This window comes from Tamandua tetradactyla, chromosome 12 (assembly GCF_023851605.1).
Source record: "Tamandua tetradactyla isolate mTamTet1 chromosome 12, mTamTet1.pri, whole genome shotgun sequence".
Lineage (NCBI taxonomy): Eukaryota > Metazoa > Chordata > Mammalia > Pilosa > Myrmecophagidae > Tamandua > Tamandua tetradactyla.
The window spans coordinates 63419326-63441508 of NC_135338.1; the positions used below are offsets into that span (position 1 = coordinate 63419326).

Below are 22183 nucleotides of genomic sequence, written 5' to 3' on the forward strand. Positions count from 1 at the left end.
GGGGGGGGGGGGGGGGGGGGGGGTGGAGTGGGTGGGGAGCACTGCCGAGTAGATGCAAGCCAGATGAGACTTCTGGTGGCAGGGCCAGGCCACTCACTCCTGGAGTTGAGGACATGCTTCCCAGCAGGATAAGCTCCTGGGGCCCCTTAGAGTCTCAGGTTCAGGGGTCAGTAGTGGTGAGGTTACAGTCACTTCCCTGGGAACACCCAAGGCAGGCTGGTCCTTCCAAGCTAGGAAGCACTTCAATGGGCAACGGCTGAACCTCTGGGCAGTTACTCCTGTCTCTAGGCAGCTTTTCTTATCCAGACTATAAAGAAATTCTCAGAATATCACATTGTTTTAGATCATTGGTTTCAATCCACTCCTTGTGGTTCTTGGGGTCCACAGAGGAGCCTTAGAGATATGAGGCAGAGTAAGGGCTGTAGGAGCCAGAGTAGTCATGTTCTCTTGTCTGTTTGTTGTGTTGAGTTCCACTACTTAAAAAATAAGTAGTGATCTTGTTGCTATCACTTAAGCTACCTTTAGGTTCCCTATCTTTTTTTTTAAATTTATTTATTAATTAAAAAATTAAGAAACAAAATAAAACATCAACATACATAATCAGTAATTCACAATATCATCACTTAGTTGCATATTCATCATTTCTTAGAACATTTGCATTAATTCAGAAAAAGAAATAAAACGAACACAGGAAAGAAAAAAAAAAAAGACTATACTTACCATTACCCCTTACCCTTCGCTTTCATTGATCACTAGCATTTCAAACTAAATTTATTTATTTTATAGGCTCCCTATCTTAATCCAAAGTTTTCCAAAAATTGAGCCACAGTGTTATTTCACACAGATTTCCCATAATACAGAGATAAAGTTTTGTGCAGACTCAAAGATACCAAATAGCAGCTGTGCCTCTAAATTCTGATTGGCTCAGTAACTACCTCCCCTTAACTGGACCTCCACCTGGGAGTTTGCATAACATGTCATATACTCAGCTTCTCAGAAAGTACCACCACACCTGTAAAGCCAGTCAAAGTCACACCCACTTGTTTTGCCAGTTTATTTAAAGGCCCAAGGCCTCAAAACTGCTATCTATTGCAGGACCTATTTCTGCTTATTGCTCCATAATATTTGGCACACTTATGGTAAGCCAGTTGAGGAATCAGAATCAGATTTTCAGTTTCTAAAATCAATCTAATTAAACCTTTTTAAGAACATTAAAAAAAATTCAGATGGTGTTATACTTTTGAGGGCTTTTATATTTAATACCAAAATATCAACTTGTGGGTGGGCCACGGTCGCCCAGTGGCAGAGTTCTCACCTGCTGTGCCAGAGACCTGGGTTCGATTCCTGGTGCCTGTCCATGCAAAAAAAAAAATAATAATAATAATAATTTAGAAAGTCTTGAGTTTAGATTCTTAGGTTCTTCCATTTGTAGAAAATGAAAATTTGTGATAAGGACCTATTCCAGCCATTGGAGTGGCCAGAGTACCCACAGAACAGTTTTCCTCACCCTGGCCTCCGTCTAGACTCCAAGGCTAAACTGCATGCATGCTACTCTCCTTCCAACAGACTCGTGGAAGACGAAGAGAGGCGCTGGACCGATGAAAATATCGATATGGTTGCTCTGAAGCACTTTCCAAACATAGACAAGGAGAAGGCAATGAGCCGGCCCATCTTATACAGCAACTGGTTGTCAAAGGTAATGAACGTATACCTTTTCTTCTGTCCGTTGGGTTAGGAGCCTCTTCCCCCCCCCCCCCATGGACAGGCACTGGGAATCGAACCCAGGTCTCCAGTATGGCAGGTGAGAACTCTGCCTGCTGAGCCATCATGGCCCACCCTAGGATCCTCTTTTGAAGCACATGGTAAACATGCTGCACTTCATGTTTGCAGTCATTGGTAATTTAGGGCAGAAGATCCCAGGAGGATGGCTGAGGCTGCTGACTAGCTCTTGTCTCTTACTTCCATGGGAGGTTGTTCCCAGAGCAGTGGATTTCCAACCACTAGAAGACATTGCCTCAGCATGTTTGCAGTAAAAGAAATCTTGGTTTCATCTTTACTTCCAACCTATCTTTTGATGAAGATGGGGCAATTATGAATAGTTTTTGTGCAAATATTTCATACACTAATATGCTAAACAGAGTCATCATTTCCAGAATAGCTATGAGTTTTTTCTCTGAAAAGGAGATTAGGATGTTTTAGTAAGTTGTAGTACATAAAACTTATAAACTATCTACGCTCTCCCTGGCACTGGTGATGCAGGGTTGAATAAATTTTCCTTTAGGGTGCACACAGGGGGAGAGGGAGATGTGGACAGCTGTGTCTGGGGTGACAAGAGGACCATTTGCTGATGGTCTTTTTTTGTTCTGTTGTTTAACACTAATTCATAGTATGTGGAAAAATAATTGTCTTTGGTATGATAACTAGGATGACTTTGTCTAAGTATTTGAGTGTGTTTCTTTTTCCTGTAGGATTACATCCCAGTAGACCAAGAAGAGTTGAGAGATTATGTGAAAGCCAGGTTAAAAGTCTTCTATGAAGAAGAGCTGGACGTTCCTCTGGTCCTGTTCAACGAAGTTTTAGACCACGTGCTCAGGATCGACCGGTGGGCTTTTTGTTGTTACAGCCTCGCCAGTTGCCAAACTGTTCTTCATGTAGTGTGTGTGCCAGGCTGTGTGAGGCTCCCACTCTTCTTCTGCCTGGATTGTGTGCCCCTTCCTCCCCACCCCCACAAGCTGACTCTGCTGAAGTACCTCCCCCTACTCTCACTGCTGAACTGTTCTTGAACTGTCCTCCCAGACAGAACTTCATTTTATGACCCCCCTGGCAGTTTATACACCCCTCATACTAGAATAGGGTTTCTCTTCACCATTCATCTGATCCTCTAGAGGGCGGGGCTATGTCTTCTTGATCTTGACGTCCCCATTGGGACCTGGCAAATCACAACTGCTAAACATATTTTAATGTATAAATTCAAATTAAAACATAGTGAAAATGTTGTAGTTCAAAATCCTAAAAATATTTAGAATGTGGGTGTCAAAAGTGGAATGGAGAATAAAAGCCTTATATCATTTCTGGTCCTGTTTCAGAATATTCCGTCAACCTCAAGGCCACTTGCTTCTGATTGGTGTTAGTGGAGCAGGAAAAACTACGCTGTCTCGTTTTGTTGCCTGGATGAATGGTTTGAGTGTGTACCAGATTAAGGTGGGTCTGGTCCATAGCCTCTCAATCCCAGCAATGCTGGCTGGATTCATGCACACAACCCCTTGAGTAGGAATGGACCTAACTAGCCAACTGCTCCTGTAGGTCCACAGGAAATACACAGGGGAAGATTTTGATGAAGATCTTCGGACAGTCTTGAGGCGGTCGGGCTGTAAAAATGAAAAGATAGCATTTATAATGGATGAATCCAACGTCTTAGATTCTGGATTCCTGGAGCGGATGAATACCCTTCTGGCCAATGGAGAGGTAACAGAGAGGCATGTTGCACTGAGCTCCAGGTTACCTGGCCTTGGGCTGAGGACCAGTAAAGCATGGTGGGTTTCTTTGCCTTAGGTTCCTGGTCTCTTTGAAGGAGACGAGTATGCCACCCTAATGACCCAGTGTAAAGAGGGAGCTCAGAAAGAAGGTTTGATGCTGGATTCACATGAGGAGTTATACAAGTGGTTCACCAGCCAGGTCATTCGCAACCTCCACGTTGTCTTCACCATGAACCCATCCTCAGAGGGACTCAAGGACCGGGCAGCCACCTCACCAGCACTTTTCAACAGGTAAACTGACCCTTGCTGAGCTTTCTCTGTCAGAACCTCTGGTGTCTTCCTCCTCCAGGGAAACACTGCTTGGGGTAGCTGTTTTGAGACACAGGCATCTTTTCCAGGTGTGTGCTGAACTGGTTTGGTGACTGGTCCACTGAAGCACTATATCAAGTTGGCAAAGAATTCACAAGTAAGATGGACCTGGAGAAGCCGAATTATATTGTCCCTGATTACATGCCAGTCGTGTATGACAAGCTACCACAGCCACCCTCACATCGGGAAGCCATTGTGAATAGCTGCGTGTTTGTTCATCAGACTCTGCACCAGGTGGGTTCAGTTGCTAGGAGGTAAAAAGCAAAGTAACTGTCATGCCAGTATAAAAGTAGATTGATAAGAAAACAGACCTTGAGGTGCTTCACATTTCACTGTGTATGTTCTCCTACAAAATAAATACCAATTTTCCACCTGTTTTTTTACCTCCATTCTTCCTTGTCACCAGGCTCTGCGTTCTGGAATCATCCAACCCTTTTACTGCCCACAGTGGTTCCTCTGTCAAGTATTCTTCCCTCGTTTTTTCTTTCCATTGCCTTTGTGTATTCTGACATTTTGTCTCCTTGAGACTAGGGACAGGCACACCTTTTCTGAGAAGTGCTACATAGTAAATGTTTGGGATCTCTGTTGCTTCTGCATAACTCTGGTGTTGTGTAGTGCAAAAGCCGCCTCAGATAGTATGTAAACAAATAGATGGGCCCGTGTACCAGTGAAACTTCATTTAAAAAACGTGCAGTGTACAGGACTTGGCCTGCTAGCCACAGTTTGCTCACTCTAGCTTAAAGACTTTTTGTACTAGAAGGGTCCTTCCTACTCCTGTGTACTGGCTGAGTTTCGTAAAGACCACTCTGAACTTGTAATGTCCTGTCGGCACCGTCTTTTACCCAACTTTGCACGTGCAGGCCGTCTTCACTGCCTCAAGAATGTAGTCTGCCCTGGCTTTCCTGGCTGGTCTGGTCTCGGTTTACACTGCTTCAGATATCCTCCCTTCAAGCCAGAGGGAACCAAAGTGGTTTATCACATAAGCCTGGGCTACCTTGCCCTTTTCTCGTTTGTGCTGTTTCGTATTTTAGTATCCATTGAAAATAAGTGACAAATGATAAAACAGGCACAGCCAACACTTAGATGGCAAGTAACAGTTCATAGAGCCTTTCTTTCCCTGTAAAGTATGACTCTGAGGTTGGCAAATTCATCCTCATTTTAGAGATGTTTAAGAAAAAGGCTCAGGGGGGGTTAAGGAACTTTCTTTATCCTGTGAGTGGCCATGCTAAGATTCTACCCTGCCTGTCCTCACTCAGCGCTGAGTTTATTCCACTGTCACACTGTGGACTGACAAGGCTGATTATAGTCAGAAGTTTCTGGGATTCAATGGCAAGAATATCTGAAAGGTGAAAAGATTTTAACTTTTTTTTTAATATTTGGAAGGCCAATGCTCGTCTCGCAAAACGAGGAGGCCGGACAATGGCCATCACGCCTCGCCACTACCTGGACTTCATTAACCATTACGCCAACCTGTTCCACGAGAAGAGGAGTGAGCTGGAGGAGCAGCAGATGCACCTGAACGTTGGGCTCAGGAAAATCAAAGAGACAGTCGACCAGGTACTGCACATGTGTAAGCGTCATTACTAGGAGCTGGTTGGAGTGAAGGCCCCTTTTAAGATAATTTCTGTGTGTTTCTATTTTCCCACTCTGGTTTTGGTTCTTTAGGTAGAAGAGCTACGTCGTGACTTGAGGATAAAGAGTCAAGAGCTAGAAGTGAAAAATGCTGCAGCTAATGACAAGCTGAAAAAGATGGTTAAAGATCAACAAGAAGCTGAAAAGAAAAAGGTACTTCCCTTTACGTAAGGAAACTCTGGCTTGTGTTTACTGGAATTTTCCATCTCATGAAGGAGTAGGAAGTTTGGTTGTGAGCTGGGTTTCAGGTTGGTAGTTGGTGTGTACCTCTTGGCTTGTGTTGAAGTGGGCAGTGTGGATTAACTATAGCTAAGCTGAGCCATCCTTCTTTTCCAGGTCATGAGCCAAGAAATCCAGGAGCAGCTGCACAAGCAGCAGGAAGTGATTGCAGACAAGCAGATGAGTGTCAAAGAAGACCTTGACAAGGTGGAGCCTGCAGTCATTGAGGCCCAGAATGGTAGGTAACTGTTGCTGCAGGCTGACTTCCTAGAGAGAAGAGTAGGCAACTGAGTGCAGTACTCAGCCTTCCCTGGAATACTACCGAGAGGCTTTTCTAAATGCTTCAGTTGTCTTCATCTCTTAAAGCAGTGTTCCCATGAAGCTGGTCGTTTTCACCTTAATAAACGTGACTCATTTGAATATTGACAGCAGCCTCTTCTCTCCCTCTTCCCTCTCCTGAAGTGCCTGTGAGGTGCTATTTAGAAAGGGGCAGTGACCTGTCACCCTACTTTATTTTTCATATCTATACAGTAAATCAGAGCAGCCTTAACTCTGGGCTCTCCTTCCATAGTGCTTCACGTGTTTCACGTCACCCAGCCATAGCATCTGCATTATAGCCCAGGAGGAATGAAAATAACTCATTTTAGCACCAAACTATAGATTTTCATTCAAAGTTGGAGATGGATGAGAAATTTTTACCTTAGTTCTCACTTGCTAATCACTTAAACGTTTTCATAAAATTTCAAGCTACAAGATCGTGCATTTTAGTTTGTAGAATACAACAGCCGATTTCCAGAACTATTGATCCTACACCTCCACCCAGCCCATTAGACAACTACTAAATTGTGGCAGATAGGAAAACGTTTTTGTTGAAATTTTATGAAAAACAAATGCATGATTAAATTTTTTTAAATGTTTAGAAATCTGTCTGGAAATAAAGTGATTTAATGAGGACTTGCAAGGAGCTAGCTGCAAGAAGTTTTTGTAATTTAGTGATAGTACATGAGCTCTTCAGAATTATTTTAAAGATCAGCCATTTAAAAATTCCAGGGGAGTTTAAGACGGTAAACTTTACATTAACTTAGATCTTCTGAGAAGTTTTTTTTTTAATTGGAGTCAAATCTTCTGGTCCAGTTCTTGTCTTACAATGATTGCTCTCTGTCCCCCTCCCCAATCAAACCTCTCTGCTCTTGTTCCACCGGGCCTTGACTGCTGCCCTTAGCCGTGAAGTCGATCAAGAAGCAGCACCTGGTGGAGGTGCGGTCTATGGCCAACCCTCCTGCCGCAGTGAAGCTGGCCCTGGAGTCCATCTGTTTGCTCTTGGGGGAAAGTACCACGGACTGGAAGCAGATCCGTTCCATCATCATGAGGGAGAACTTCATCCCAACCATTGTAAACTTCTCTGCCGAGGAGATCAGGTGAGTAAGTGAAAATATCAAGCTGTTGTTAGAAATTAAAAGCAAAGTTCATGTTTCAGAGGTTTTCCTATTTCCTAGTGGCACTGCTTGCCAGGTGACATTTTCCTAAGGAACTGCTTTGTCATCTCTGGTGTAGTTGTATACCATGAGGCAGCTTCAGTTATTGTAACTACACAAATGCCTTCCTAGGCTGTTTTCACTCAGAGAAATCAGATTTCTTTCCAGTGTTCTGTCAGTAGTTTTTCAATCCCAGCACTCCTGCATGCAAGTACTATTCCATCCCACACAAATGGCTGTGAGTTCTGTAAGGACTCAGCACCTTGTTGAAGGCAGAGTAAGGCCAGCCGACCTGCTGCAGAAAACTGGTCGTAGACTCTGTCTCCTACTGGGTGAGGGAATAAACACCTGGAAAAGATTAGGCCAGTTACTAACAGGGAGAATTTCATTAGCAGCCTTGTCGACTTTTAGTCTTGAGGAATTAAAGTACCATTAGTTCTAGCCTAGGTCATCAATGGGGTAAGGATAAAAATTTGGTCCTAGACATGCATGTTTTTGTGTTTTTTTTCACATGGGCAGGCACCGGGAAGCAAACCTGGGTCTCCAGCATGGCAGGCGAGAACTCTGCCACTGAGCCACCATTGCACCACTCTTTAGTCATATACATTTGATTTCATAAATACACTTTGCTTTTCCCCTGCCTATGCTTAGAAATACAATTTTTCTTTTGCAGTGATGCCATAAGAGAGAAGATGAAGAAAAACTACATGTCCAATCCGAGTTACAATTATGAAATTGTGAATCGGGCCTCGCTGGCATGTGGCCCCATGGTGAAGTGGGCCATCGCACAGGTACTCGGCTCGGCTGTGGGTGGCAGCTGGCCTCTTGTCAGTCACCTTTAAATAACCACCACTGATTGCCCTTCTCAGCTTAACTATGCAGACATGTTAAAGCGTGTGGAGCCCCTGCGTAACGAGCTACAGAAGTTGGAAGATGATGCCAAGGACAACCAGCAGAAAGCCAATGAGGTGGAGCAGATGATCCGGGACCTAGAAGCCAGCATTGCCCGCTATAAGGAAGAGTATGCAGTCCTGATATCAGAGGCCCAGGCTATCAAGGCTGACCTGGCTGCTGTAGAAGCAAAAGTAAGATTGGTCTCATCTTACTTTTGTCTGCTGCATCTTCTTGTTAACTCATAGTTGGAAATTTTGTCTTCAAGGGTTATGTCACCTGAGACAAATGTTGGCCTCCAGTTGGTGTAAGCTGAGGCACATACACTTTTAACATGCAGTTCATGTCTTGTGTGGGTCTCAGTGGATTTGCTCTTTACTGTCTTTTGGGATCCTCCTTGATTGTTCTTCTGGAAAATGTTAAAGACTGATAATTTACTAAGTGATGTTAATTAAGGGTAGCTAGATACAAGCTGGACAGTCTAAAGCCAGTGAGTCTTCTCCCTCTCCTTCTTATCTCCCTGTCCCTTCAAGCTTTGTTAACTGGTTATCTCCCATCCACTTTCCTGTCCCCTTCCACTGATCCCATCGTTGCTCACACCCACACTCCTCTTTTGAATCCTCAAAACATGCTCTTCAGTCTCCTACAACTAGTCTCTGTCTTCCCTTCAGGTCAATCCATATCCTGCTGATCCTTCCACCTCCAGGGCCCACTTTCCCTACCGACTCCCTACTTGTGCATATTTTCAAGCTGAAAGTTAACCTCTCTGTACTCACCTTATGGCCCAGATTAGATTCTGAGACCTGAGTCATCATTAGTCCTCTGTTAGCTGGTCTCGCCTCCTTGGGGACCATGATGAACCAAGTACATTCCCAGCCCTCCCAAGCCCTGCAGTTAATGCAGATGGACTGATTTGAAGCATCTGATAGTAATCCTGAAAGTACTGGTCCCTGATCAGCCTGTTGGATTTCTTTCCAGGTAAACCGGAGTACTGCTCTTCTGAAGAGTTTGTCTGCTGAGCGTGAACGGTGGGAAAAAACGAGTGAAACGTTCAAAAACCAGATGTCCACCATTGCTGGAGACTGTCTCTTGTCAGCTGCGTTTATTGCTTACGCAGGTTATTTTGACCAGCAGATGCGTCAGAACTTGTTTACTACCTGGTCCCATCATTTACAGCAAGCAAATATCCAGGTAACAGTCTGTAAAGAATTTCAAAAAGATATGTTCAAGGTGTGAGCCAAATTGATGTTTAGATTTTTAGGAAGAGTCTGACCTTGAAAATTACCCTGCCTGTATTATTGAAAAGGATGAAATATAACTGTCTTTATCTTTCAGTTCCGTACAGATATTGCAAGGACTGAATATCTTTCTAATGCTGACGAGCGTCTTCGCTGGCAGGCCAGCTCCTTGCCTGCTGATGACTTGTGCACAGAAAATGCCATCATGCTGAAACGGTTCAACAGGTATGTACTCATGAGCCCAAAAAGAAGGCAGGTTAGAAATCTTCATGTGCAGTGATCCCATTTTTACTTTTCAAAACACACCTTTGTTTGAAGAGATGAAAAGGAAACTGGAGTTAGGTCTGCAGCACCTACTAGGCTAATGCTAACCCTGGTGATGGGATTGGCATCATTCTTACATCTGGACTGTCCAAAACATTCTACAATAAATGTTTGTGTAACTTCTCTAATTTGCAGGGCTGTGTGTAGAGGGGTGACAGGAAGGACATTAAAATAGTCCCTGTCTTAAAATGTTGTAGAAACTGGAAATATTTAGTTTGAAACAAAGAGTTAACAAGGAAACTGCTACCTGTTTTTCTTTTTAAGAGGCCAAAATGAAAAATGAAATTCGAGGGGCCCTGAGAGCTGGCCTCACTTAAAAGGCCCTGAGCGCTCTAAGGCTTGACTCTCCTCTGTGGCATCTCTTAAACCAGGATATCCTGGGATTTTCTTTCCTTTCTTTTTTTTTGAAAAAATATCCCAGATTTCTTTTTAACCTCATCTAAAAATCTTGAAACCTTTATTGAGCCCTTACTATGTGTCACTGTCCTGGGACACACAAAGATAATGAAGCCTCTACCAGATGCCATTTGAATTTCATAAGCAGACTCTCTCGCAGGTGCCAAGGAGAATATCGATTGATTGGTGCAGTTTGCCTGTGGGACTAAATATGTTTAAATCAAAAATATAGCCTTAGACCTAGGAGTTACACTTCTAGGAACTAAATTAACAATAGCCTGGAATAGCCTGGCACACATGACAAGTGGCAAGTACAAGAATATTCATCAGAACAAAAGTTTGTGCTGTAATGGAAGACTGGAAACCAGATGTCTCATTAGTACCTCTGGGGGAGGGGACTTGGGTGATAGGACTGGGGGTCGGTAAGGGGCAGTTCTTTGCACAATGTACCCTTTTATATCTTATGAATTTTGTACAAGACTTTTTTTTTTAATGGACTCTGTACCCCTGAACAAATGACTTGAACCTCTTTGGGCCCAGTTTTTTCATCTGTAAACTGGATCTGATAAAGTGCGGCCTATCATGTGGTTGGTATTGGGACAAAAGGAAATGCAGGATGCTCTACAAGGAAGAATATTTTGTTAGAGAGAAAAGAATTTTTTACTTTGACCTTGTGTGATAAAGTATATGACGAAAATTATGTCCTTTATAGTAGTTTTTCAAAAAGACGATTGTAGCATTTAGCATATAAATCACGTTTATCTTTTTAAATCTGGAAACACCTCTAAAAATTCCCGGGGTAGTTGTGATAGCCTCTTCCATTTTCTCCAGAACTTTTATAGCTATATTCTTGTACTGTCCTCAGATTATCTTTACCTGCTTTCTCACTCCCTTACCCTCAGGTATCCACTGATCATCGACCCCTCTGGGCAGGCCACAGAGTTCATCATGAACGAATACAAGGACCGGAAGATCACACGCACCAGTTTTCTGGACGACGCCTTCAGGAAGAATTTAGAGAGTGCACTGAGATTTGGTAACCCTCTTCTTGTCCAGGTTTGTGTTTTCATTTGAGTGCTTCAAACCCTGCTTCTTGAGGTGAATTCCTTTTAGGGCTACATTTAATTTTTTTAAAAACACATTGACAAGAAGTAAAATTAAATTACATAATATAGACACTGATGATAGCATTTGAACTTTTAAGATTTTGGCATCAAAATGAGAAGCCTCACAATTGTCCTATAAATGATTTTAGTTGAACAAAAGCAACGTTTGCAAATTCTGTTTAGTCTAGGGGTGTGCTAGCTGATAGTCCTGCAGTGGTAGAGAGCGCCTGTAAGCTGTTGCCCAGCCCAGCAACCCCCACCACCTGTGGCTGTCGAGCATTTGCCAGACTGACATGTGGCTGCTGCAACTGAGGAGCTGGATTTTTTCATTTCAGTTAATTTAAATTTGTGTAGCCACTGGTGGTTGGTGGCTAGTACATCTGCCACTCCATGTCCAGAGAGCCTAGGAAGCTTCTGGGAGAAGGAGGTTTTTCTCTGAAGGAAGAAGTTCATGTTAGTAGATATCATTTGTCTGAAAATAAAGATGGTGAAGCCTAACCCCTGAGTTGCATCTGTGTGTGATCAGGATGTGGAAAGCTACGACCCCGTTTTGAACCCAGTACTGAATCGTGAAGTTCGGCGAACAGGAGGCAGAGTGCTGATTACCCTCGGGGACCAGGATATAGACTTGTCGCCGTCGTTTGTCATCTTCCTGTCCACCAGAGATCCAACTGTAAGGAATGAAACACTTCATACCTGAAAATGGGATTGGAGTTGGCTTTGTGGCTGCATTAACTAAATAGACTGTTCCCTTGTCCATTTGGGCAGGTTGAGTTCCCACCAGACCTCTGTTCCCGGGTCACATTTGTGAACTTCACTGTCACCCGTAGCAGTTTACAAAGCCAGTGTCTCAATGAAGTGCTGAAAGCAGAGAGACCTGATGTGGATGAAAAACGCTCTGATCTTCTTAAACTTCAAGGTATATTTCTGCATCTGTAGTTAGGAGGCTGAACTTTAGGGCTGGGCTGTCCCCGATTTATGTTCAACAGTTTGGAGTGCTTTTTCCTTCAACAGAATGTAAGTATTAAAGCAAACTTAATCCTTTAATTGTTTAAGGGGAGTTTCAGCTACGTTTACGTCAGCTAGAAAAATCTCTGCTACAAGCTCTGAACGAGGTCAAAGGACGCATTTTGGATGATGACACCATTATCACAACTCTGGAGAACCTCAAGAGAGAGGCCGCAGAGGTGACCAGGAAAGTGGAGGAGACGGACATCGTCATGCAGGAGGTGGAGACCGTGTCTCAGCAGTACCTCCCGCTCTCCACTGCCTGCAGCAGCATTTACTTCACCATGGAGTCTCTGAAGCAGGTGAGGGGGCAGCAGTATTTCCAGTGGCTAGAGGGGCGTGGGGGGTGGGGTGGGGTTCCTCTGCATCTGTGCATATGTCCTATCGCTATCCTACACTTGCTTCTCAGATACACTTTTTGTACCAGTACTCCCTCCAATTCTTCCTCGACATTTACCACAACGTCCTATATGAAAACCCGAACCTGAAAGGCGTCACCGATCACACACAGCGCCTCTCCGTCATCACCAAGGACCTCTTCCAGGTAGAGAGCCAGCACTCACACTCTCCATGGGGACACTCTCCATTGCCTTCAGCAATGTCATTCTGCCTTACTTCTGCCCCAGGTGGCATTTAACCGAGTGGCAAGAGGCATGCTGCACCAGGACCACATCACCCTCGCTATGCTGCTGGCCAGGATCAGGCTGAAGGGCACCATCGGGTAGGCTGGGCACCTGCTCCCCCCTCCAAAGCCTGTCCTGGCTAACCAATGGATCCTTTACGATAGGGCAAATTCTTGACTTGTCCCTTTAAATTCATCACTGTTGCTTTTAGTAACAGAGAAAATAGCAGTAAGAGACCGTAGCTGAATAATTGTGCCTTTCCCAGGGAGCCCACCTATGATGCTGAATTCCAGCACTTCTTAAGAGGAAAGGAAATTGTCCTGAGTGCCGGCTCTACCCCCAAAATCCAGGGCCTGTCTGTAGAGCAGGCAGAAGCGGTGGTGAGATTGAGCTGTCTTCCTGCATTTAAAGATCTGATTGCAAAGGTTCAGGCAGATGAGGTAAGCATTCGGAGGCTGTGCCAGTGAACAATGTTGGCCTTCCACCATGAAATTAACAATAAGAAAGCATGTGTGTTTATATATAAAGCTCAAAATATATTTGTGAGCCCTGGGAATCAGATATCTAATGCATTCATCTCAATTCCTCTGCCCTCCAAGCTTGGGTCTGCTCCATGGTGATGCTTTAAATGTTGTCTTCACAGCAATTTGGCATCTGGTTAGACAGCAACTCCCCAGAACAGACTGTGCCTTACCTCTGGAATGAAGAAACACCTGCAAGTAAGTCCACATCAGGACCTTCTCCCTTTTGCCTTCATTCTGGATCTAAGTATAAAGTTAATTTTTGCTGCTTGAAGGACCCTTCCCCTCAAAGAATGTCAGTGATTCTCCAGATAAGTGTTCCAATACTAAAATGTTTTAGGAAACACTTTTGGGAGATAGCTTCTGGAAAAGAGTTGGCCTCGAAATGGGAGAGTAAAAGAATTCCTAATTCTTGTTTCAACTCCTATTTAGCAGTCAAAAGAGAGATATAGAGGAAAGCTCTTGCCTGACATGGAAGAGAGCTTGGCTTCATCCATGCCGTGGCAATTTCTGAGTGTCACATGAGGCTAGTCAGGGCCACAGAGGAGGAAGGCGCACATGCTTTCTGATCTCAGCAGCTCACAGGCCACAGAAAAGAGCATGCAGGCGCTGTTGGGTTAACAGAGCTGGGACTGAGTGAGTTTATTTTTTTCTTCAGACTTTTCTGAAAAACTTTCCATATTCTACAATGAGCAGGCATTAGTGTCATTGTTAAAAAAAAAAAACTAGTGAGTGAGATATTATGGCCTTATAAATTTACCTAGGTTATAAGGCGTTATCCTAGGTGTCAGAGGGTTCAGTGAAGACACAGGAGGTAGTGGCGAATTCTCTGCGAGGCAGAGAGATGAGATGCTGTGGGAGCTGAGTCTTGAAGACTAGTGTGTGCTGAGCAGGTGCCTGTAGGAAGAACAGTCCCAGTGCAGGGAGGACGCATTGAGAAGCCAGTGCTCTCATCATCCTCCAACCTTTACACTGCCTTGTTTCAGCACCTATTGGGCAGGCTGTCCACCGTCTGCTCTTGATCCAGGCTTTCCGGCCTGACCGGCTCTTGGCCATGGCCCACATGTTTGTCTCAACCAACCTTGGAGAGTCCTTCATGTCCATCATGGAGCAGCCATTGGACCTGACCCACATTGTGGACACAGAGGTAACACACCTGGTCCAAGCTCTGGCTTCCCTGGGATCTTTGTGAGTGGCTCCCACAGGAGGTGGCAGCCCCTGCATTTGCTCTTCCTGAGACCACTGTTGACTGTAGATTCTGAGTCTATCCATCCCCATGGCAGCCACACCTCAGGGCTCAAGAGGAACTTCTTGATGCGGCTCTTGACAGCCACACGTACCCTACACCTACACTCACTCTAGTGCAACTCCGTTTGCAGGTGAAGCCAAACACTCCTGTCCTGATGTGTTCAGTACCTGGCTATGATGCTAGCGGACACGTGGAAGACCTTGCAGCTGAACAGAACACACAGATCACTTCGATTGCAATTGGTAAGAATGCTTGATCTATGATCATTTTCACAGGCTGGAGCACCACAGAATTCATGGTAGGCATTAAAGGTCAAGTTTCCCATGGCTAACACTGAGCCTTCTTGTGGCAGGCTCGGCAGAGGGCTTTAATCAAGCAGATAAGGCAATAAATACAGCTGTGAAGTCGGGCAGGTAACTTGTTTTGTTTTGTTTTGTTTTAAAAGGCCTTAGTCCCCAAGAATTCTGGAAGGAAACTTGAAATGTTCTGTGTGATTTCACTTTCTGTGTGCAGGTGGGTGATGCTGAAGAATGTACATTTGGCTCCCGGGTGGCTGATGCAGCTGGAAAAGAAACTGCATTCACTGCAGCCACATGCTTGCTTCAGGCTCTTTCTTACTATGGAAATCAATCCCAAGGTGTGTGGTTAAAAAGGATGAGAGAAATGTTCAAAAACTGATCATGGTGATGAATATATAACTATACGATGATATTGTGAGCACTGATTATATACCATGACAAGAATGTTTGCATATCAAGAATGTTTGTATATTTGTTCATTGCATTTAATAAGAATATTAAGTAAAAAAGATAATAATTAAAAAAAGGATGCGAGATGCTGATTTTAAATGCAGCGTGACATCCTACATGTGTATGTGTGGTCTTACGAAAGCCAAGTCAAAACCAGAGCAGTAATGCGATCATGTTTTACAGGTGCCTGTGAATCTGCTCCGAGCTGGTCGCATCTTCGTGTTTGAGCCACCACCAGGGGTGAAGGCCAACATGCTGCGAACTTTCAGCAGCATCCCAGTCTCGAGAATATGCAAGGTAAGGACTGCCTTCCCCTGTGTTCTTATGCTTTATAAGCTCATACATAGTCATGCCGCAGAGTGCAGACGTGGGGCTCTGTGCTTCCAGCAGCATCATAAGGGCCAAATGGACAGGTAATCCTGCTGTTTAACTGTAAGCAAAAGTTCTTTCCTATGAGGAGGTTGAAAATAAAAGTGCATTTATACAGTATTTGACTACAGAGGTGAGAGGATTGGGTTCCCAGATGGTGAAAACATTTCCACAGCGACGCTTTAGCTGGAATGCAGATTTGCATCCTGTGAGTGGACCCTGGGGAGCCTCCTCCCCTCAAAGCACACAGCCCCACATGGAGACCCTGACTCTTGGGCAGGGAGGGTGATTGTGTCAAGGATTTTGCACCAATTCTGACTGTGGTTCACAAGTACTTTTTATTTTGTGCTACAATCCACCATTTCTAATATCTTTAGGAATTTTGTCTTTTCTTCTATATAATTTTCTATTGGTTAAATAATTCCTGTCAGCAGTATTGCTGGATCACATCTGGTAGAAAATTGGTATGCTTTTCTCCTAGCAGTGATACTGGTATTAACTCTCTGCTTATTGTTTGAGATAGTTCACATGTTGGTGTGTGGAGAACTGTAAAGTTCACCTCATTTCCGAGCTAGGACGTATGCTACCCTCTGGTGCCTCTGACTCTGAACCCGTTCTTCACGCAGTCTCCCAACGAGCGCGCTCGCTTGTATTTCCTGCTGGCCTGGTTCCACGCTGTCATCCAAGAGCGCCTTAGATACGCACCACTGGGGTGGTCTAAGAAATACGAATTTGGGGAATCTGACCTGCGGTCGGCCTGCGACACAGTGGACACGTGGCTGGATGACACAGCCAAGGCAAGTGTGGACTGTTTCATTTCAGACGAGGATGCATATTTAGGAAGAAAAAAGCATTTCCAAAGTTAAAGACTGTGAGAAAAAGAACGTGCTTAGCTTTACAGGGATGAGCTGACACTTGGTGGCAGCCAAAACACAGCACATGGTAGATCATGTGTTGATTCATGTAAAGAATGAGCAGAGAGCAGGGCTTGTGGGTGCCTGCCTCCTTCTGTTTTGTGCACAAGTAAACCAGCACCCTCCCCCCACCCTCACCAGGGAAGGCAGAACATCTCCCCGGATAAGATCCCCTGGTCTGCGCTGAAAACTTTGATGGCCCAGTCCATTTACGGTGGGCGAGTGGACAATGAGTTTGACCAGCGTCTGCTCAACACCTTCCTGGAGCGTCTGTTCACAACAAAGAGTTTTGACAGTGAATTTAAGCTGGCTTGCAAGGTTGATGGGCACAAAGACATTCAAATGCCAGATGGCATCAGGTATGCAGGTGACTTTAAGATGGTCATGAAGTCAGGAATGGGCTGGCATTGAACGTAGCATAGTTCTCTTAACACGTTTTCAAATCTGCTGGTTTTTCAGGCGAGAGGAGTTTGTGCAGTGGGTAGAGCTGCTCCCGGATGCGCAGACGCCCTCCTGGCTGGGCCTGCCTAACAACGCTGAGAGAGTCCTCCTCACCACCCAGGGTGGGTACACCCTTGCTTTGGCTTCCAGGGCCTCACTCCATACTGCACATTTGCTGTGGGGAACCTTCCCGTTTGTGGCTAAGGGACTGGATCTTTTCTTCTTGCTCAGACTACCCAGTCTACCCCAGTCTCCGCTCCTGGAGGAGGGAAAGAAAATTGTCGGCTCCAGTGGGCATCTACTATAACACAGACTCTGTTCTGGGAAGAGGCTTGATTATACATGTGGTCTGGAAATTGCACTTAGGTTTCCATTGAACATTTAGAAATATTTTTCAACTCTTAAAAGAGGAGTTGAAATTATCTAGTATCAAGTGACCTTTTAAAACTATCAGACCATTAGTCTTATTGGAGTATATTTTTAGCATTTTTTTCTATTTTCATCTATGAGGTTTTTCTTCAACAGTATTCAAGTACCATGAGCCAGAAGGGAGCCAAGAAGGCACATGACACAGTGTTCTCAAAGCCTGGCCCCCCAAGATGAGCAGTATCACCTGGGAAGGCCTTAGAAATGCATATTCTTGGGCCCCACCTCAGACCTATGAGACAGACTGGGACAGGCTCAGCTATCATTGTAACAACTTTCCAGAGGAGTCTGATGGAGGCCCAAGTTTGAGAACTGCTGATCTTATCCAAAGTTTTCTCTTTATGGGAAACAGGCCCAGGGTGAAAAGAAAAGCTTGATTTGCCCAAGCTCAGGCAGTTAGTTAATAGAACAGAATAAAATAATTCATTTAAGTCCATCTCTTTAGCAAGTCCCAAGACACCAAGAACCACCAGCAAGACCCTGCTCCCTGCTGGGAGGAGGCCACGCTTCCCTCAGGGATGCACTGTGAACACGCCTGCTTCAGCGTGGATGTAACTGTTCCCAGCACAGAGTGGCGATCGTTAGCAGCCAAGTCAGGCTGGTCTTAGCAAGGACTCAAAGGAAAGCTCCAGGCCAGGAGGCTAAGCAGATTGCCAAGGGATTAGGTTGCCGCTTTGTCTGGTATGAAAGCTTGTACTTAAATTTGTACTTATATCATTTAGGGTCTTAACAAACACTGGGTGTGCTTTGCCACAAGCAGTGATGGGGCTAGATGTTATTCTAGCCTCTGAGACAGGACAGTAGTTTGCAGGGTTCATCACCAGCTACGTTCCGTATCAGCTGGGTCTCCCTGTGTCACACCAGCACCATGCTAGGAAGTTACACCCTCATCTCACCTATTCCCATCCAAGGTATAGAGGTGAAGGCTCAGAATTAGCCAAGTTGCTCAAAGTCCTGCCACCACTATCTGCAGGCCCTGAGGCTTGGGCCTAAGCCTGTCTGATGCAAAAGCCCCAGTTCTTCCCCTGTTGTGCAGTCTTCCAAGAGCCTCTCAGTCCACGTCCAGGGGTGGAGTACAGGTGCAGGGTAAGCACTGTCCGCAGGAGACCCAGGCACAGTAAGGCTGAACCAAGATGCATTTCTGCATCCCCTGGAACAACCTGGGGCTAGCATTGGGGGAGGTCATATGGTTCCAAGTTGGCGTGGCAGGACGTGAGCAGTAGTCACAAACCAGAAGGACACCACAGTGACCAGTTCTAAGAGTGACCAGAGCAATGGCATCTCTTCCTAGAGCCCATCCCCCTGCTCTTTCATTCACTGGCAGCAGAGAGCATGGGCCTCATTTCAGGTTTCATAGGGGCTTTGTGAGTCTTGAAGAACCCCAACTCCAGTCTGACTAATTTTAGGTTCTCAGGTTGGCTGGCTCATGTCGAACTTGTGTACTTTACTTGGTAATGATTTTTCTTCTGTGTTTACCTCCTTTTATCCTTTCAGTTGGGCCATTTTCTATGCATTAAAAACATGTACCGACTCAGTATCATTCGAGTCTTACTCCTGTGTAAACTTACTATGTGGGCCTTTACCATCACATCCTGATTACCTCTTTGATCTCCTACCCATCCATCCCTTTCACCTGCCCTTGGTGGCTTAGGCGTGGACATGATCAGTAAAATGCTGAAGATGCAGATGCTAGAGGATGAGGACGACCTGGCATATGCGGAAACCGAGAAGAAGACCAGGACAGACTCCACGTCAGACGGACGCCCTGCCTGGATGAGGACACTACACACCACTGCCTCTAACTGGCTGCACCTGATCCCCCAGACACTGAGCCACCTGAAACGGACTGTGGAGAACATCAAGGTATCTGGGGGCACAGGGCCTGGGGCTCTTAGCGAGACGATGCAGAATGGCCATAGAGGTCTCAAAGCCGGTGTACCTCTGAGTACCTTAAGGACAAGTTCAGGAAACAGGCTTTGAGAAAATAGTTGACCCTTTTTAAGCTAGCTAGAAGTACTCTAGTATGTGAATGTTACACATCATACCATGGGTCAAAAAATCTTCCAAAGGAACCACAGGCAGCTGTTCTTCCTCTGGAGGAATTCAAGAGCCTTGGTGGGGCAGGTGGGGCTGCAGCGGAGTAGACCAGCCCTCCAGTTCACACTGGCCTGCTTCCTGGTCTAGTGCACAGTCGTTGCTCGGGTGACGCTCAGGTGAAGCTGTAGTGTTCAACAGGGTTGTAGAGTCATTTTTGTTCTTCTCCTTGAACAATTTTAGGATCCTTTGTTCAGATTCTTTGAGAGAGAAGTGAAGATGGGCGCTAAATTACTTCAAGATGTTCGCCAGGACCTTGCCGATGTTGTTCAAGTGTGTGAAGGAAAGAAGAAACAGACCAACTATTTGCGCACCCTCATAAATGAGCTGGTGAAAGGTATTCCGGGAGCTGAATTGTGACTGGTCCCCTGCACAGTGGGCGCTCAGTGCCGGGTGCTGGCGTGGGTGAGGCCTGGGTGGGAGCTTGGCCCTGGGCCCGGCCTTAGACCCTCCCTCACTCACCCTTAGACTACTTGCAGTGATGGGCCCCTTCCCAGGCCCAGCACTGCTTCTGGGAATGACATGCTCGACTTGGGAAGGTGGCTTTCCTGAGTATAGCTTTGTGCCCTTATCTTAAAGTGGAGGGGAGTCTTAGGAATGCCCCCAAATATCTTTTATGCTCATTCACTAATAAATCTGACTCTGAACGTTGCCCAAATCTTTATGCAACATAGACAGTTTCTTTAGGCTGTGTGGCCCAGCGAGGGGCAGTAGCACATTGGGACCTGGGAAACTAATGTGTCTGCTGCAGATGGTGGGTTAGGCCAGGACGAAGGGAGGTGGGATTGCTGAGCCAAAGGCAGGGGCCACCCAAGCTTTACCTTCTGCCCCAAGAGCCCAGATGCCCAGAACACTGAGCCCATGAGTGATACCTCTGAACTAGGAAATGATTGGGAACCTCGAAACACACGCTGGAAGGTCCTCCAGGCTGAGACCTGGTCTGCCCATCAGTGTGTGTGGTTGGCATGCTCTGGGTCACACTGGGCGACACAGATCAAGCCTGGCATGAGCCCCGATTCTCTGTGCCCTGCTACAGGGATCTTGCCCCGGAGCTGGTCCCACTACACGGTGCCTGCTGGCATGACTGTCATCCAGTGGGTGTCCGACTTCAGTGAGAGGATCCAGCAGCTACAGAATATCTCCCTGGCAGCTGCATCTGGCGGTGCCAAGGAACTCAAGGTATTTGTCAGGGCAGGTGGGAAACCTGTAGGCAGAGCAACAGTGGCCCTCAGACCCCAAGGCCAGCTCTGGGGCCCAGCCCAAGCCTCACCCAACCACATTTCCACAGAACATCCACGTATGTCTAGGCGGCCTGTTCGTGCCTGAGGCCTACATCACCGCCACCAGGCAGTACGTCGCCCAGGCCAACAGCTGGTCACTGGAGGAGCTCTGCCTGGAGGTCAATGTCACTACCGCACAGGGGGCCGCCCTCGATGCCTGCAGCTTCGGAGTCACGGGTGAGCTGGCATTTATTTCTTCACGGGTGACCATGGTGACCGTGGTGACATCAGACATCACTCCCAGTGCCAATGTTTCTGGTGGCCAGAGGGTAAGCAAGAACAGCTCGGTCTGTGAACCCATGAGGTCACACTGTCAGCCTGGGCTCCGATGTCCTCCCTACAGGTTTAAAGCTCCAAGGGGCCACATGCAATAACAACAAGCTCTCGCTCTCAAATGCCATTTCGACCTTCCTTCCTCTGACACAACTTCGCTGGGTCAAGCAAACAAACGCAGAGAAAAAGGCAAATGTGGTGAGTATTTCTCCTCCATGAGTGTTGGCTCTTTCTCGTGGTTCTAATTTCTCTACCTGGACCATGGCAGCACAAGATGTACTTTTAGCTGAAACTCCACAACTTTGTAGAAAAAGCCATAGTTCCCTCTTGTACCAAACCCTCTGTTACCAAAACACACCTGCAGTGTCTGGGAAGCCTTTCCATTTTCTTACCTTCCTTGTAATAAATTAACTGTGACCCCTGTCCTTTTCTTCTTGTAGGTGACCTTACCTGTTTACCTGAACTTCACCCGGGCAGACCTTATCTTCACAGTAGACTTTGAAATTGCCACAAAGGAGGATCCACGCAGCTTCTACGAGCGTGGTGTTGCAGTCTTGTGCACAGAGTAAAACTAAAATTTTCTAGTGTCCCCTTTCTGTAATAGTAAAAGTCAATATTTAACATTTATTATCATTATTAAAGTATTTGGAAAGCGTGGAATTGTGGAAAGTAAGTCGTTGGTTTGAGACTGGAAGAAACAGAATGGAATCTGGAGCTGGAGTGGCAGACAGTGGCAAGCTGGAAGGATACGGTTTTAGAGGGTTTCTAGCATGGCTTGTTTTATGAAATAAAACACTAAGCATGAACCGGCTCCTGCCTCTTCTCTCTCTCCACTTTACCTGCAGGAATTGGTCACCAGGCCTCTCCTTGGGCATTCTGCTGGACACTGAGGGCCGGTGCTTTCTGAGCTGGCAGGCGCCCAGGGCCCCTGCTGAAAGCAGAGCTCAGCCCAGCCTACCAGACTCTCCCCCTGACCGGCGGGAAGAGGGCTGCAGTCCAGGCAATGCTCACTTTGTCCTGAGCAGTTGGTACTCAAAGTGAGCTCTGCTCGGCTGCCCATAGCAGCTGCGGTGCTTGCAGGTTCAGGACCTGGGCCCTCCATGGACGGAA

The 22183-nt window shown here is 45.9% G+C and overlaps 1 protein-coding gene across 1 annotated transcript in view; it reads left to right on the forward strand.

Annotated features, from left to right (window-relative positions):
• DYNC1H1 (dynein cytoplasmic 1 heavy chain 1) overlaps positions 1-21879 on the forward strand; it is a 76692-nt gene extending 54813 nt beyond the window's left edge. Inside the window, exons 43-78 of the mRNA XM_077123581.1 lie at positions 1567-1696; positions 2469-2602; positions 3087-3201; positions 3304-3465; positions 3553-3767; positions 3875-4079; positions 5229-5402; positions 5511-5630; positions 5814-5934; positions 6919-7114; positions 7845-7962; positions 8041-8256; positions 9041-9253; positions 9398-9525; positions 10923-11076; positions 11653-11799; positions 11895-12045; positions 12183-12436; positions 12544-12678; positions 12761-12855; positions 13023-13197; positions 13401-13476; positions 14265-14425; positions 14658-14769; positions 14880-14940; positions 15041-15164; positions 15460-15573; positions 16272-16442; positions 16701-16918; positions 17019-17122; positions 19078-19289; positions 19704-19857; positions 20557-20699; positions 20809-20977; positions 21144-21271; positions 21514-21879. Of these exons, the coding sequence (XP_076979696.1) occupies positions 1567-1696; positions 2469-2602; positions 3087-3201; positions 3304-3465; positions 3553-3767; positions 3875-4079; positions 5229-5402; positions 5511-5630; positions 5814-5934; positions 6919-7114; positions 7845-7962; positions 8041-8256; positions 9041-9253; positions 9398-9525; positions 10923-11076; positions 11653-11799; positions 11895-12045; positions 12183-12436; positions 12544-12678; positions 12761-12855; positions 13023-13197; positions 13401-13476; positions 14265-14425; positions 14658-14769; positions 14880-14940; positions 15041-15164; positions 15460-15573; positions 16272-16442; positions 16701-16918; positions 17019-17122; positions 19078-19289; positions 19704-19857; positions 20557-20699; positions 20809-20977; positions 21144-21271; positions 21514-21642 (5434 nt within the window). The 3' untranslated portion in view covers positions 21643-21879. The remainder of the gene's footprint in view (positions 1-1566; positions 1697-2468; positions 2603-3086; positions 3202-3303; positions 3466-3552; positions 3768-3874; positions 4080-5228; positions 5403-5510; positions 5631-5813; positions 5935-6918; positions 7115-7844; positions 7963-8040; positions 8257-9040; positions 9254-9397; positions 9526-10922; positions 11077-11652; positions 11800-11894; positions 12046-12182; positions 12437-12543; positions 12679-12760; positions 12856-13022; positions 13198-13400; positions 13477-14264; positions 14426-14657; positions 14770-14879; positions 14941-15040; positions 15165-15459; positions 15574-16271; positions 16443-16700; positions 16919-17018; positions 17123-19077; positions 19290-19703; positions 19858-20556; positions 20700-20808; positions 20978-21143; positions 21272-21513) is intronic.
• Positions 21880-22183: the final 304 nt, after the last annotated feature.